The 14,879-nt window shown below is 58.4% G+C and overlaps 1 protein-coding gene across 1 annotated transcript; it reads left to right on the plus strand.

Moving 5' to 3' along the window:
- The first annotated feature begins 737 nt into the window (after positions 1 to 737).
- SLC22A13 (solute carrier family 22 member 13) lies at positions 738 to 10,488 on the plus strand. Its single transcript, XM_004614622.2, has 10 exons — positions 738 to 1,176; positions 5,960 to 6,063; positions 6,498 to 6,652; positions 6,806 to 6,974; positions 7,115 to 7,235; positions 7,320 to 7,414; positions 7,555 to 7,769; positions 7,973 to 8,081; positions 8,419 to 8,634; positions 8,807 to 10,488. Exons 1-10 carry the CDS (start codon positions 799 to 801, stop codon positions 8,883 to 8,885), a joined length of 1,641 nt encoding a protein of 546 aa, XP_004614679.2. The 5' UTR covers positions 738 to 798; the 3' UTR covers positions 8,886 to 10,488.
- Positions 10,489 to 14,879: the final 4,391 nt, after the last annotated feature.

Genomic DNA, 14,879 nt, shown 5'->3' on the forward strand with positions numbered 1-14,879 from the left:
GATGTGCAGCTGCAGGGGCAGGGGAGAGCACTGGCCTGGCGGGCATGAGCCCACCCGCGCTGTCCCTGGAGCACTGCCCATGGGCTGAGGGTGATCCCCGCAGCATCACCATCATTGGGACCCCCAGCACAGCAGCACGTGGGGCCAAGGGGCACACCGGGCACCATGACAGTATCGACAGCAGGGGTGAGGTGCTTGCCTGGCACACTGCCACCCCCGGCACCCGTGTGGTCCCCTGAACAGTGCCCAGAGTGATTCCCGAGTGCAGAGAGAGGAGTAACCCCTGAGCACCAAAAAATAAAAACAACCAGCAGAGGGAAGGGAAGGGGTGAAAGCAGGAGGCCAGCCCGGGCTGCTGGGGGGCCAGGCAGGCTCTCCTGACCTGTCCCCCACTGCCCAGGGCACCGTCCCTGCATGAGGCTGCTGTGTCCCTAGTATGCCATTGCTGCTGCTGCTGCTTTCAGATGGTGGGTTCTGGCTTTTGGGAGGAGCAGGGCCTGGGGTATGAGTTGTTTGGGGTTGCACATCGGAGGGGGGCTGCCCTGAGAGTGGAGAAGGCTGGAGCAGCCGCTCTTGGCTGCCCTGGCAACGCTTGTGCCTATGACCCCATCCGGAGACGTCCCCAGCGGAGTCTGCCCCGTTCTGCTGTCCTTCCCAGCAAGCGAGCTGGGGAATGACAAGCGGGCTGGGAACGACCGGATTAAACATTAATACAACTGTCATCGCTCCCTGGAGGAGAAGTGCCACAGGCCACACAGCCTAGGTGGCCTCCAGCAGAGAGGAACGTGCCAGGCCGCGATGGCTGAGTTTGGCCAGGTCCTGGCGGAAATCGGCGACTTTGGTCGCTTCCAGATCCGGCTGCTGGTTCTGCTGAGTATCCCCAACTTGCTGACGGCCTTCTACATGTTCGGCCAGGTCTTCATGGTCCTGGACGAGGCCCACCACTGCTCGGTGTCCTGGGTCAAGAACCAGACCCTCAACCTGAGTGCCACGGAGCAACTGGCCTTGAGCATCCCCCTCGGTGCCGACGGCCGCCCCGAGTCCTGCCTCATGTTCCAGCCACCCCCCGACAATGCCAGCCTGGACGACATCCTCGGCCACCGCTACAATGAGACCCAACCCTGTGAAGCAGGCTGGGACTACCCTGAAGCCAAGCCCCCCTCCCTGCTGAATGAGGTACGGCTGCCCTCGGCTGTGAGCCAGACCAGGAACACATTTGACTTGTTGCCGATCACTGTTTGTCCTTCCCTTGTCTTCTGCCTGTTGGCCCTTCTGCTTCCCTATGCACTTCTGGTCTGTTTCCAGGTATCTTTTGTGGTTGTTTTGGGCTCATGCCTGGCAGTGCTCAGGGCTTACTCCTGGCTCTGCACGCAGAGGTGCAGAGGTCACTCCTGGAGAGGCTCCAGGGACCCTGTGGGGTGCCGAGGATCAAACTGGTCGGCCACAACTCACTGTTCTATTTCTCCAACCCTGTCCATTCGCCTTGACCTTCCAATCTCCTGTTCCTGGTGTTCTGCCTCTCCTCTTCTCCCGGGCAGTCACTGGTCATCTGCTTGCCTTGCACGTCTGCATCCGTCTCCCAAGGTCGCCTGTTAGATTTTCCCCCATCTCTTCTCCCAGGGGCTTCGCAGGGTCTTCCTGCACGCTGGCTTCTCTCTCGAGTTTTCTGCCCACCTGCCTGTCTCAGGGAGGCTGGAGGATAACCCAATGCCTGCACTTGCCCTAAAGGGGATGTGGAGCATTTGAGCAAAATCTGTTATCTTAGGCACAACCCGGGCAGATGATCAGGGATCCCTCTGGACCTCCCTCTCCAAGAAAGGCCTTCGGAGAGCAGTGAGGCCACTTGGCGACTTCGGAGCAGGCATGGGGGGACAGTGTGGTTGGAACAAAAATTTTTTGAACCTCACGCAGCTGTGCTGAAGCAAAGTTGGCAAAAATTGGGGACACACACACACAAACGCGCGCGCGCACGCACACACACACACACACACACGTGGCATCGGGGCTGGACCTAGGCCTTCCTCATACGAGAGGGAGTGTTCAAGCCCTTTGAGTCACTTCCCTGGCCCCGGGCACCAGAATGGACTCATCATGGAGCTGACCTCAGCTGACCCTTCACCAGGAGCAGGAGAGAACATGGGCCCGGGGACAGGTGCTCTTTATTCAGAGGACCCACAGAATGTCCACCTTTGAAGGGGCAAACCCTGAGTCTTCGTGGGAAGCCCTAAGATTAAAAATTCATTTTGGAGGATGTTTTTTCCTGGGGGTGGAGGGGAGGCCTCTCCTCCTAAGTGGCACCCAGGTGGCCTGAGCCGCCTCTTGGCAATTCTCAGCCATTCAGGCCAGTGGTCCAAGGCGAGGAGCCAAGGATGCGAAACTGCTCGGCCCTGCAGTGCCCCCGTTGTGCGAGCGTGAGGGCCCCCAGGGCTGCACCACCTGGTGGGTGGTGCCAGGGCTGGCGCCCGGGAGGGAGCCCGGGTGGCTGAGGGCAGGGCGGATGCCTTACCCGCTGGACTCTCCGGCCCCGCTCACTGCTTCTCCCCTGTGGGCGGCAAAGTACATGCATACTTTGAGGCCTTCAAAAGACAGTCTTGAGCCAAAAGCAAATATTTGCATTCTTTACATTGCAGCTCACCTCTCCCCTTGCCCCGCCCCCAGGTGCTCAGGAGGCCGTTCTGGTGACGCTGGGCCACTCGGGCCAGCAGTGCGGGCTGAGGGCTGAGGACAAGGTGCTCTTCGGGGCTCACAGTGCCGTGAACCACCAGGACCACCCCAGCAGTCCTGGGGGCCTCTAGAGCGACCCTCACTGTTGTCCAAAGAGTGGGGGACAATGCCATAGTGCTGGGGACCCAGTCAGGTGCAAGCACCTTAACTCCAGTCCCCAACATGCACTTTCTGATGTGACAGCAACTTGCCCCGCCCTGGTCACCTGAGTGTGTGTCCTGCAGTCTCCTGGCCCTCTGTCCGATGCTGCTCCAGAGGGGGAGGCGACCCTGAGCTCCCCGCTCAGCCGAGCGCAAGCACCCCCACCCTGACCCACACACACACACACACACACACACACACACACACACACACACACACACACACACTCACACACACACTGGCTTCTGCATCCTCCCCCAAGCACCTGCAGACCTCCTCCCTCCCGTGCCCAAGCTCTCCTCCTGGCCCAGTAGTGCTCCCTGCCTGAAAGCGGGGGAGATTCCTCATCTCTCACAGCCAACTCAGCTTGACTGCACTCACCCTGTGGGTGTGAGCTCAGCCAGACTCTCGTGGAGAGCCACACAGTGGATGGCGGGGCAGGGGTGGGGGGGGGGGCGCCCTGCTCTCTTCCTCTCTGATGCTCAGCCAAGGTGTGGTCTCCTGGTGGGGAATGAGTGGGGGCTCTGACGCTGCATCTGGAGGAGTTGGGGTGGGAGATGGGGGCCCCGGGCAGCATCAGAGGGTGGGTGAGGGCAGAGAAGAGGCCAGGAAAGGCAGGCAGTGTCCGGGGCAGCCGCGGGCAACTGTGCGCTTACAATCAGGGCCAGGCCGGGGTTTGGGCAGGGAAGAGAAGGTGCCCAGATTGCATGGGCGCTGGCACTGGGCCTTGGAACTCCCGCCCTTCAGTGTCCAGCTCCCTCCCACCTCACCCTCTGGAGGACTGTGTCCCTAAGGGAAGGTCCACTTTGGGCACTTTGTGCCCTGAGCTAATGATCTCCCATGCCAGGCTGCTTTCCGAGGGGAGCTCTGCCTGTGTCCTGTCTGGGGGCCTGTGGGGCTAGCAGGGGCCCGGCCACGCCTGTTCCAGGGAGCCGACACCTCGAGTTTCCTTACAGTACCCTGCAGCTTGCTCTTGAAACAGACAGTCCCCGTGTGAGAGGAAAAGAGTGTGCCCGCCCGTTAGACTACCCTGACAGGACGATGGACATTTCTTCCTCGTGTCCAGCATTTCCGGAGGAGCCATTCTTGGTGGCGGGGCAGTTCCTTAGGTTTGTAGGAGAGAAGCCCACCTTCTCCAGCCCCGTGTCTCAGAGCCCTTGCAGATCGGGGCTATCTCCGATAGCCTATCTCCCAGCCTCTCTCAATCGTCCGCCCTCTCAGACGGGCCGGACGTGCCCCACTCCTCCAGACCCTGGAAGGGCTACCCCTCTCTCCCCTTCCGTTTCAGTCCACGATGTTGGCTGGTTGTTGCTGTTCACCACCGAGTTCCCTCCCCATTCAGAGGCTCTGTGGGGGCTGGAGAGAGCGCATGGGGGCTCAGACACTTTGCCATACACGCACTGCTGACCAGGGCCCAACTCCCAACACCAAATAGCACCGCCAGCAGTGATCCCTGAGCACAGAGCTAGGAGTAAGTCCTGAGCACCGCTGGGTGTGGCCCCCAAATAGAGAAACATATAGAGGCGTGTGTCTGTGTGTGTGTGTGTGTGTGTGTGCGCGCGCGCGCGCGCACGCGCGCATACACTTCGAAAAATAGGCTCGCCCTCAGCAGACCCCAGACAGTGCTGTCCACTGTGGGCCTGAGTGTGGGGGCGCTTCCTTCATCTCTGTGCCATCTGCAGCATGATGCCACTGCGCTAGCTCGGGAACACCCCTGCTGCCTCGGGGACCCAGGCTCAGAGAAGAGTGAAAAATAAGCGAAAAATAAGCTTTCCTGCGTCTCGAGCCAGGATTTGATGGAGAAGGGGCACACGGGAGGGACAGGGAGGTAGAATGGGTCCCCCAGGGCTGCACGTGTGTGGCTCAGTGTGTGTGTGTCACAGCCCTGGTCTCAGCCTCTGTCCCTGTCACCACTCTGCACTTCCCTAGCACAGGGGCCCGCATACCCTCAGCCGAGCTCACGTGGGCTGCCCCTGTGGCCGCCTCACTCCTGCTCAGGCCACATGTTAACGGGACTGGGCCATGCTTCGTCATGTCTGGAAAACTGAGCTGTGGCAGATGGGCTCAGTGTCACACCAAACCACTCACTCCTAGAGAACAAAAGGGAATGCCCTGCCACAGAGGCAGGGTGGAGTGGTGGGGGGTGGGGTGGGGGTGGTGAGAGGGATACTGGGATCGTTGGTGGAGGAGAATGGGCACTGGTGGAGGGATGGGTAAACGATCACTGTATGAGTGAAATGCAAACACAAAAGTTTATAAGTTTTTATTAACTTTTATAAATCACAGTGATTCTCTAAAATTAAAAAAAAAAAACCCAAAACACTCACTCCTGTCTCCAGAGGCTGGTGGCAGGGAACCTTCACTTACTATTATTCCAGTTAAATTGTGTCTAACTGCCCAGACAACCCACATTTGCTAGACAAAGACAAAACAGGATAGAGCCGGGTTCAAGTGCCAGCTCAGGCCTCTCCAGTTCTCCTCCCCTCGGCCCCAGGGCAAGCAGCTAATCATTTGCCATACACTCAAATACTTAGAAAGCAGGGGAAGGGTGGGAAGCAAGGGGGGGCGGATTGTATACTGGAGACATTGGTGGTGGAGAATGTGCACTGGTGGAGGGATGGGTTTTCGATCATTGCATGACTGAAACTCAAACATGAAAGTTTTGTAACTGTATCACAGTAATTCAATAAAAAAAAATAGAAATCAACTCAAAGCTCCCAGGAGCCTTACAGAGAGCACAACAGGTAAGGCACTTGCTTTGCACACCGTCAGCCAGGTGTGCACCACATATGGTCCCCTTGAGCCCTGCCAGGAGTGAGCCCTGAGCACAGAGCCAGGAGTAAGCCTTGAGTATTGCCAGATATGGCACTACCACCACCACACTCCCACCTGAAAAAAAAAAACACCATTGTGCTGGACCTGCACCCCCTCCCCAGACTCCACACTGGTGCCCTGGGGCTGCCTGGGCACGGGAGTCAGGCCCCAGTTAGTGTGATGACTTATGGGTGGGCCGGGTGATGTCCACCAGAGCCGACCAGCAGGAGTTCTGCCCCCTGCCGTGCGGGCGCCTCACTGCCCCCTGTGTCTGCCTCAGTTCGACCTTGTGTGTCACCGGAAGATCCTGAAGGAGACCTCGCAGTCTGTGTTCATGGCTGGCCTTCTCTTCGGAGCCCTCATCTTTGGGCCTCTCTGCGACTGGTGAGAACCTTGATCAGCTCATCCCTGGCCTGCCGAGTGCTTGGGCTTCGGGGTCCCCCATCTGGCGCCTCACCCCTGGTGTCCTAGGAGGAGGCCCTGTTCCCCCACAACCTTGCTAGGGGCATCCCGCTCATCTGCTCACCCCCTATGGCTAAGGTCCAGAAGAGAAACCCTCCTTCCTTCCCTCCCTCCCTCCCTCCCTGCCCCACACACCTGCCCTCTTTTATTTTATTTTTTCCCGTTTTCTTTTTGGTCACACCCAGCGATGCTCAGTGCTCAGGGTCCCTCCTGGCTCTGCGCTCAGGAATTACTTCTGGCAGTGCTGGGGGCACCCAATGGGATGCCGGGAATCAAACCCGGGTTGGTCCCATGCAAGGCAAGCACCCTGCGGGCGTACTATCTGTCCGGCCCCAGCCTGCCCTTTTTCATGCTAGGATCGGCCGCAAGGCCGCAATCCTGCTGCAGCTGCTCCTCTTTGCCCTCGTGGGCCTGTCCACGGCCTTTGTGCCCAACTTTGAGATCTACATGGCCATGCGCTTTGCTGTGGCCACTGCCGTCTCGGGCTACACCTTCAGCAACGTGGCCCTACGTGAGTGAGTACCTGGGCCCGGGAGCCCAGGCCCCGGGTGACGCACTGTGGCTTGGAGGGGGCAGGCCATCCTGTGGGCGCCCCTGTGCGGGGAGTCAGAGGCCTGGCGGGGGGTGGGGGGCGGGGATGCATCTGGCCAGCCTCTGTGGGCAGTTTCAGAGTGGGTGGGGCCCCAGAGGAGGACGCAGGCCGTGGTCCTGGCCCAGTGCGCCTTCTCCGTGGGACAGATGATTCTGGCGGGACTGGCCTACGGCGTCCGCAACTGGAGGATCTTCCAGATGGCCGGCACGGCGCCCGTCCTGCTGCTCTGCTTCTACTTCTGGTGAGGAGACAGGCCCCAGGCCCCTCTCACCCCCAGCCCAATGCTGAGGAGGAGGCGGCACTTCCGGGAGCAGCCTCCTCCCCCTCCCCCCGCCCCCCCCCGCCCCCAGGCTTACAGCACCCCCCTCCCCGTCCACTCAGGGCTCTTCCTGAATCTGCCCGCTGGCTCCTCACCCGGGGGAGGGTGGAGGAGGCCAAACGCGTGATCCAGAAGGCCGCCGCCGTCAACAGGCGCAAAATCTCCCCTGAGCTCCTGGACCAGGTTGGCGTGCGTGACCGCGTTGGCACTACCCCTGGGTCCCACACCCTGCCCATGGTTGGCCCTCACTCTGCGTCTTCCTCCCAGCTGGTCCCGGAGAAGACAGGCCCCCGGGGGAATGCCCTGGATCTGTTCCGACACCCCCAGCTCCGCAAGATCACCCTGATTCTCTTCTGCGTCTGGTGAGTGCTTTGGGGCCCATCTCTCTCTCTTTCTCTCCCTCCCCCACACCCCTCCCAGCTGGGCTGCGGGCTGGGGGTGGGGGCATCTGGGAGCCGCTGGGTTTTCCCCGAAAGTGACGGGGCCGCTTGGGTCCTTGTAGGTTTGTGGACAGTCTGGGGTACTTTGGGCTGGGTCTCCAAGTGGGGGACTTTGGCCTGGACATCTACCTGACACAGCTCATCTTCGGGACGGTGGAGGTGCCGGCCCGTTATTCCAGCATCTTCTTGATGCAGTGGCTGGGCCGCAGGTGGAGCCAGCTGGGGACTCTGGTCCTAGGGGGCCTCATGTCCATTATCATCATCTTCATCCCAACAGGTAATAGACCAGCTCTCCCGGACCCCCCGCCCTCATTCACCCACCGAGGGCGGCTGGGCCTGTATCTGGTGGCCTCCCTTTCAGGAATGAGAGTTTTGTCGGGAGGGAGGTGTCAGGTGCAAAGGGGTGAGGACTCGGAGGGGACAGGCCCCAGGGGCTGGGCTGTCTGTATGCCACGTGGCTGACTGGCGCCTCTGCCCCAGATCTGCCCGTGGTGATCACTGTGCTGGCCGTGGTGGGGAAGTTCGCCACGGCCTCTGGCTTCACCATCTCCTACGTGTACTCTGCAGAGCTCTTCCCCACCGTGCTCAGGTAACGCCGAGTCTCACCCTCAGAGCCCACGGGGTCCTGGGCGATGGGAAATGCAGGCCCAGCAGCCTGGTTGTGTCTGAACTGACCAGCCCACCCCTTGTCACAGGGCGCCCGAGGGGGAGTGGCCAGGTGTGGGTTGGGGGGATCAGAGGTGCCACAGGGAAGAAGCAGGTGCCTGGCAGGAAGCGATGATTTTCCTGCACAGGAGCGGCCAGCAGGGAGGCTGGTCTGAGAGAGCTGCCAGCCTCGGTGGGCCGCTGTCCAAGGCTCGGGGGTCTTCCCTGGCTTGGCAGGGGTGGACACTAAATGACCTCTCCTCCTGCTGCCCTTCCCTCAGGCAGACCGGCATGGGGCTGGTGGGGGTCTTCTCGAGGATCGGGGGCATCATCACCCCACTCGTGATCCTGCTGGCTGACGTGCACGTGGCCCTCCCGAAGCTGCTCTACGGCGGCCTCCCCATCGGGGCGGGCTTGCTGTGCATCCTGCTGCCCGAGACGCGCGGCCAGGCCCTGAAGGACACCATTGCCGACCTGGAGGAGCGCCCCCCAGCAGGGTGAGCACCCTGCCTCCTCAGACGACGCCCGGAGTCCGGGCCTTTCATCTCACTGCCAGTGGGGGCCCCTCTCGAGGGCCACAGGCCTCGCCGATGGGTCGCTGCCCTTCGGAGGGTTGGTGCTGGGCCGCCAGGTCCAGGTGGGCCAGTGACGGCCTTCTGTCCCCTCCAGGTCTGCAACCTCAGAAAAGGAGGCATCGAGCGGCACCCCCAGCCCCGGGGGGGACTTCGTGAGCAGCATGTATTTCTGAGCGGGACTCTGCAGCCAGAGCGGCCCGGAGGTTTGCCAGGACATGGCTGGGCCCAGGGGCAGGACACCATGGCCTGCAGGGACAGTGCTCAGTGGACCTACCCTGGTCCCACGGCCAAGCCTGCCTAGAAGCTTCTGGGACAGAAGCTCCGTCTTCCCACCCTGTCTCAGTCCCTGCCCCCCAGCCCCACTCAGGGCCTGGCGTGCCTTGGACCTCTTCTCCTGAGAGCTCGGGCACGTAAGGCCCCGGGTCTCCTCCTGCCAGGATCACCTGACCTCCAAATACGGCCGCGTTCAGAGCAGTGCGTCTAAGCGGGGCCTTTCCGAGTCCGTGGCCAGAGGAGGAAAAGCACCTGTGGCCCCTGTCCAGGCTGGTGGGGGGAAAGTGACTGAGTGGACATGTTCCCTCCACGCCTGGGCCAGGCCCCTCTGGCTACGGCGGCGCCAGGGTGCATCAGAAACTGCACCTGGGAGAGCGAACCTGCAGCCTGGTGCTCCTCACAGGCCCAGCCCCGTCCCGCACACGCTCAGGGGGGCGGGGCAGGGAAGGGGGCATTGGGATGCTGCTCCTCCTGTGCTCTCTACCCCTCTGTGCTCCGTGGCTCGGATTCCCTGGGGCCCTCTCAGAGGCAGGGGGAGGGTGACCCTGGCCAGCCCCTCACACTCCAGGGACTCAGCGGCAGGGAACTGGCTCCATGGCTGAGTGCGTGCCGTGCTTGCTTGAGTCCCGGGGCTTGACTCCTGGAACCACCACACACACACACACACACACACACACACACACACATACACACACACACACACAGAGTCACACATGCTCTCACATTCAGTCACATATACACCACACACACAGTCACATAACCATAGTCACATACAGTTACACTCTCACACAGTCACACAGACCAGTCATATACACCATGCACAGTGACACAGTCACACACACAGTCACATATACACTCAGACAGTCACACTCATGCAGTAACACACCACACACACAATCATATACACAGAACACCTAGTCACATTCACACAGTCACACACATTCAGTCACATACACCACACACACACACACACACACACACACACACACACACACACTCTCATAAGATAAATAGGGTCGAGTGATAGTGTAGCAGATATAGCTTATCTTGCACGTGGCCAACCTGGGTTTGATCTCTTTCACCTCATATGGTCTCCTGAGCACCACCAGGAGTGATCCCTGAGTGCAGAGCCAGGAGTCACGACCCCTGAGTGGTGCTGGATGTAACCCAAAAACCAAAAAGTAAAGACAAAATAAAAGTGAACTCTTCTGCCTGGGCACATTTGTGGGTTTTCAGAGATCTTCGTGGGACCTCTGCTTTGTCGCTCCATGAGTAACTTCAGGGAGTCCTTCTTCACTCAGCCAGTGTGGTCCCCTGCTTGTCACTGCCGGCACCCCTCAGACTCCGCCCCAGCCATGTACTGGCTCCTCCTTGCCCGGCCTTCAAGGTGGCCTCCCAAGGCTGAGGGTCGGGTCTGCCCTCACAGATACCCCCAGTCCCAAAGCAGGGACCTTCTTGAAGCTCTGTTCCTCACACCCCCTTCTCTGAGGCAGCCTGAGATGTGGGTGTGGACCAAGTTCTTGCCTTTGTCCGCTGGGGGCACCAGCCTCTTTCCTCTCAGGGCTATTATTGGTGACATGGCTGCCACTTGTCCTAGTCAGCCTCTTGCTGCCCCTCCAGTCATGAAATCACATGAGCCTCAGCACCCCGTGGACAAAGCCTTTGGCCCCGTGTGGCACCGAGGCGTCAGCTGCCCAGGAGCGAGGGGAAAGCTGGTAGCAGAGGGGACGCAATGGCCCTTTTGGAACTGAAGGCAGAGTCTGGCCGAGTCTGGCCCTTCGTGCCCTTCGCAGGCGGAAGGGTCTCATCTCTGGAGTGACGCTTCACCAGGCCCTTTCTACCTGGGACGGGCTCTGGGCCTGGTCTTTGGAGACTCGTTTTAGGGGACTGTACACAGATGATAAGAAAGTTTGTTATTTTTTCCCTCTGTATTTTAATTTTTAAATTTTTTAAATTAAAAATTTTTATTTTTATATATTTGGTTTTGGGGACACACCTGCTGTGCTCAGGACTTACTCCTTAGGCTCAGGAATCACTCCTGGAAATGCTTGGTTTTTTTTTTTCTTTTTTGGGTCATACCTGGCGATGCTCAGGGGTTACTCCTGGCTCTGCACTCAGGAATTACTCCTGGCAGTGCTCAGGGGACCATATGGGATGCTGGGAATCGAACCCAGGTCGGCCGAGTGCAAGGCAAACGCCCTACCCGCTGTGCTATTACTCCAGCCCCACTTCTGAAAGTGCTTGAGAGACCATCCGGGGTGCCGAGTATCGAATTCAAGTCAGCCGTGTGCAAGGCAAGCGCCCTACCCACTGTGCTGTCACTCCAGCCCCTTCTCTGTATGTATTTAAAAGCTGCCAGGAGCAGCTCTGGCTTTGCATTCAGGGGACCCAGGTTTAACCCCCCATACCGAGTGGTCCTGAACACCACGAGGAGCATGGTTGGCTGTAACCCCCCCCACCACCACCACCCCCACCAGACCAGGATAATCCAAATGCCCTGCGGGGGCCTGAGTGAGAGCTCACCCTCAGGAGGCCCAGGGCTGATCTCCAGCACTGCTAGGAGTGATCCCAAACTCAGAGCCAGAAGTGTGATGGGCCTTCTGTCCCCCCCAATGACATTAATAATAAAAGTGCCCTGTGCCCTGCTCTGTTTAACGGGCCCGTGTTTGTCTATTTGCAGTGCCGAGTCTGGAGTCTTGCTCTGCTCTTGCTGCAAGGGACCCCTTGGGTCTGCAGGGGGCGCTGTGGATTCGGGGAAGACAGGCCACGGGGAGCATAGCTCGGCGTTCCACAAAGCCGGCCCAGGCTCAGGTGGACTCACGTGAGCACAGGCTTACGCTGCAGAAGGCCTGATCCTTGGCCTCCCTTCGATCCTAATCAGGGCTCCTAATCAGGGCTGCCTGGCTGGGAGCCGCACAGGGCTTCTAACTACCTGCTAGGTTCGGGGGAAGAGAGAGCAGCCTGGCCCCTAGTTGCTGCCTCGCCCCCCACCCCCACGCCTGGACTCCTGACTCAGTCACTCAGGCTGCGCCTCCTGCTGCGACTTGCCCTGCGTGCTGGGCCCACACTTGCCTCATCACAGATAGGAGTGTCCTGCCCTGCCGGGAGGCAGAGGACACCAGGACACAGAGCCCACGGGAAGAGGGGTCCCTGGGAATAGGCCTTCTGCATGCAGGGAGACCAGGAGGCACCGGTGCAGAGCTCTTTGCACTGGACATTAGCAGCTGATTCTGGGACACCAGGAACCAGACACGGGTGGGTCTGTGAGGTCTTGCTCTTCATTTGAGCTTCGTTTTCAGGATGGCAAAGGTCCCGACTTGCCTTCCCACACCTCTCGAACATCTCTCTCTCTCTCCTCTCTCTCTCTCTCTCTCTCTCTCTCTCTCTCTCTCTCTCTCTCTCTCTCTCTCTCTCTATCTCTCTCGGCAAAGAGGTGACCTGGCCTGATAGGATTTGTAATTTAAAAATCACCCTATGGACCTGAAGCAGTAGGAGAGCAAAGAAGGTATTTGCCTTGCACACAGCCAACCTACATTAGATCTGCAGCATCCTATATGGTCCCCCAAGCACCGACAGGAGTAATTCCTGAGTGCAGGGCCAGGAGTAACCCCTGAGCATTGCTGGGTGTGATGTAAAAAGAAAAAAAAAAAAGAAAAATCACCCTTATGGGCTGGAGAGACAATACATGGGGTAAGGCACAGGTCATTGAATAAAAAATAAAATGAAAGCAAAATTAGAATGTCCCGTTGTTATGGCTCATTTACTTCACATCTACACTGACCTTAGCTTATCCAGGCCACAATAATGAAGTCTGAGGGCCAGAAACAGCTTTTATTGTCTGTTTACTTATCATTTTGGGGACACGCCTGGCCAGTGCTGGGGTTACTCCTGGCTCTATGATCTCTGGACTCTGGGGACCATCTGGGGAACCAGGGAACGAGCCAGGATCAGCTCTGTGCAAGATGAGCACTTTAACCCCTGTCTATCTCTCTGGTCCCCGACCAGCTTTTCTGAGCTGGCTTATTTTCCAGTTCTCACTCTACACCACAAAACCTCCTTCCTCCTTGTAACATGGCACAAGGGCCGGTGTGAAGTTGGTCTACAGCCTGTTTAGACAGAGCAGAAAGAAGAAAAGTTTGCCTTACTGTAGAATACCCGTTTATGCAGATATGTCAAACCTTGACCATTGCAACATTCTGTTATTCCCTTACACAGATATTTTTGTGCTTATCCAAGGACTAGAAATTATGGTACCCTCTCTTTAATACATCAACCTCAAACTTCATATGCGTCTTCCATCTTTGACCTGTTTCTGCCTTTGATCATGTCTCCCTCACATATCCCTATACTCTGTTTGGGAGTTTAGTATGTTTTTTTCTTTTGCGGGGGGAATCACACCCAGTTGTGGTTAGGGCCTACTCCTGGCTCTGTGCTCAGGGATCACTCCAGGTGGGGCTCAGAGACCATGTGGGGCACTGGAGAATATGGGTTGGACATCTGCAAGGCAAACACCCTCCCTGCTATACAATCGCTCTGGTCCAGAGTGTAATATGTTCTGCCATAGGAGTTCTTATACTACCAGGACAGGACACCACAGTGAGAACAATGAGGTCTGAGACCCTTTGGAGCCCAAGATCAGTTGGAGCCAAGAAAATACTAAAGGGAGGGGTTAGTGATATATGGCTGACTTCCAGCATCATTCTCTGTTCATCATGTATATCTGTAGCACTGTAGCACTGTCGTCCCATTGTTCATTGATTTGCTTGAGGGTCACCAGTAACGTCTCCATTGTGAGACTTGTTGTTACTGTTTTTGGCATATTGAATACACCACAAGTAGCTTGCCAGGCTCTGCCGTGTGGGACGGAATAATCTCAGTAGTTTGCCAGGCTCTCCGAGAGGGACGGAGGAATCGAACCTGGACTGGCTGCGTGCAAGGCAGATGCCCCACCCGCTGTGCTATCACTCCACCTACATAGTAAAATCCCATCCAGTGGCCCCATGACAGTTTACAATGGCCAGAGCAAGGCCTGGAAAGGACCTGGTACTGTTAAAATCTGGAGGGTACCCTGACTCTGGGAAATCGCCACCCCAAAGTGGTGATTTCTCTCTTCTTCGAAAATTCCACAAATATTCTCATTTACCCACCCAGTTCCTCTACCCATACCCTCTAGAAGTCTGTGTAGAAATGGGACTGCTCTCCTGAGGGCTGCCCACGTGCCGTCCAGGTGGGAGACTCTGGCTGGTAAGCTCCTGGTCCCGCCCGGCCAGGCTTCTCTCTCCTGTGTGTCCGAGCTCTCTGGTGGGTGGCACTCCCCGAGAGCCTCTTCTCTCCTTTGTCTCTCTGACCTGTGCTTGAGTTCTTTCCTGGGTGAGAATCGAGCAGACCTGGCCCTCTGCTCAGGCTGACGGCAGGAAAGTTCCCCGAGAGGGAGGACGCTCTTCCGGGAGGCCGGAGCTCCAGGAACTGTCTGGGCAGAGAACTCTCTTGGGGAGAGTCCACCCCGTGGTCTAGATGCAGCCAGATGAGCCCTGGGGTAGAAGGTTCTTCCTCGTCATTCCTAGCCCACTCGAGGCCCTTGCTGTCCCATTGTGACACACTTCCTGACCAACAGAACACATGGATTCGCTTCCAAGGTTCTGGCTGGGCCTGGACTGAGGTCAGGTGGGCTGTGGGACTGGGTTTAGGGTAGCCTAAACATAGGAGGGACCGGAAGGGTGTGACGGGATGGCAGGAGACGAACATGGAGCCCTGTGGGGCTGCATTCACTGCACAGATGCGGACACGGGGCTGCCAGGGCTCCGTGGGCTCGGGGCATCTGTGGAAGAAGCAGGCCGCTCTCTGGGGAAGTGGGGGTTCTCAGGCGTGGCGTCTGGCCGCTCCTGCCCTGGCTC

The sequence above is a fragment of the Sorex araneus genome, chromosome 4 (assembly GCF_027595985.1).
Source record: "Sorex araneus isolate mSorAra2 chromosome 4, mSorAra2.pri, whole genome shotgun sequence".
In the NCBI taxonomy this organism is placed as follows: Eukaryota; Metazoa; Chordata; class Mammalia; order Eulipotyphla; family Soricidae; genus Sorex; species Sorex araneus.

Bases quoted from the DNA above. Each gene is read 5' to 3' on its own strand.
- SLC22A13 (XM_004614622.2), top strand. From the start codon at position 799: ATGGCTGAGTTTGGCCAGGTCCTGGCGGAAATCGGCGACTTTGGTCGC. The intron at 7,415-7,554 runs GTGAGTGCTTTG...GGGTCCTTGTAG, and splicing joins CTGATTCTCTTCTGCGTCTG to GTTTGTGGACAGTCTGGGGT. The intron at 8,635-8,806 runs GTGAGCACCCTG...TGTCCCCTCCAG, and splicing joins GAGGAGCGCCCCCCAGCAGG to GTCTGCAACCTCAGAAAAGG.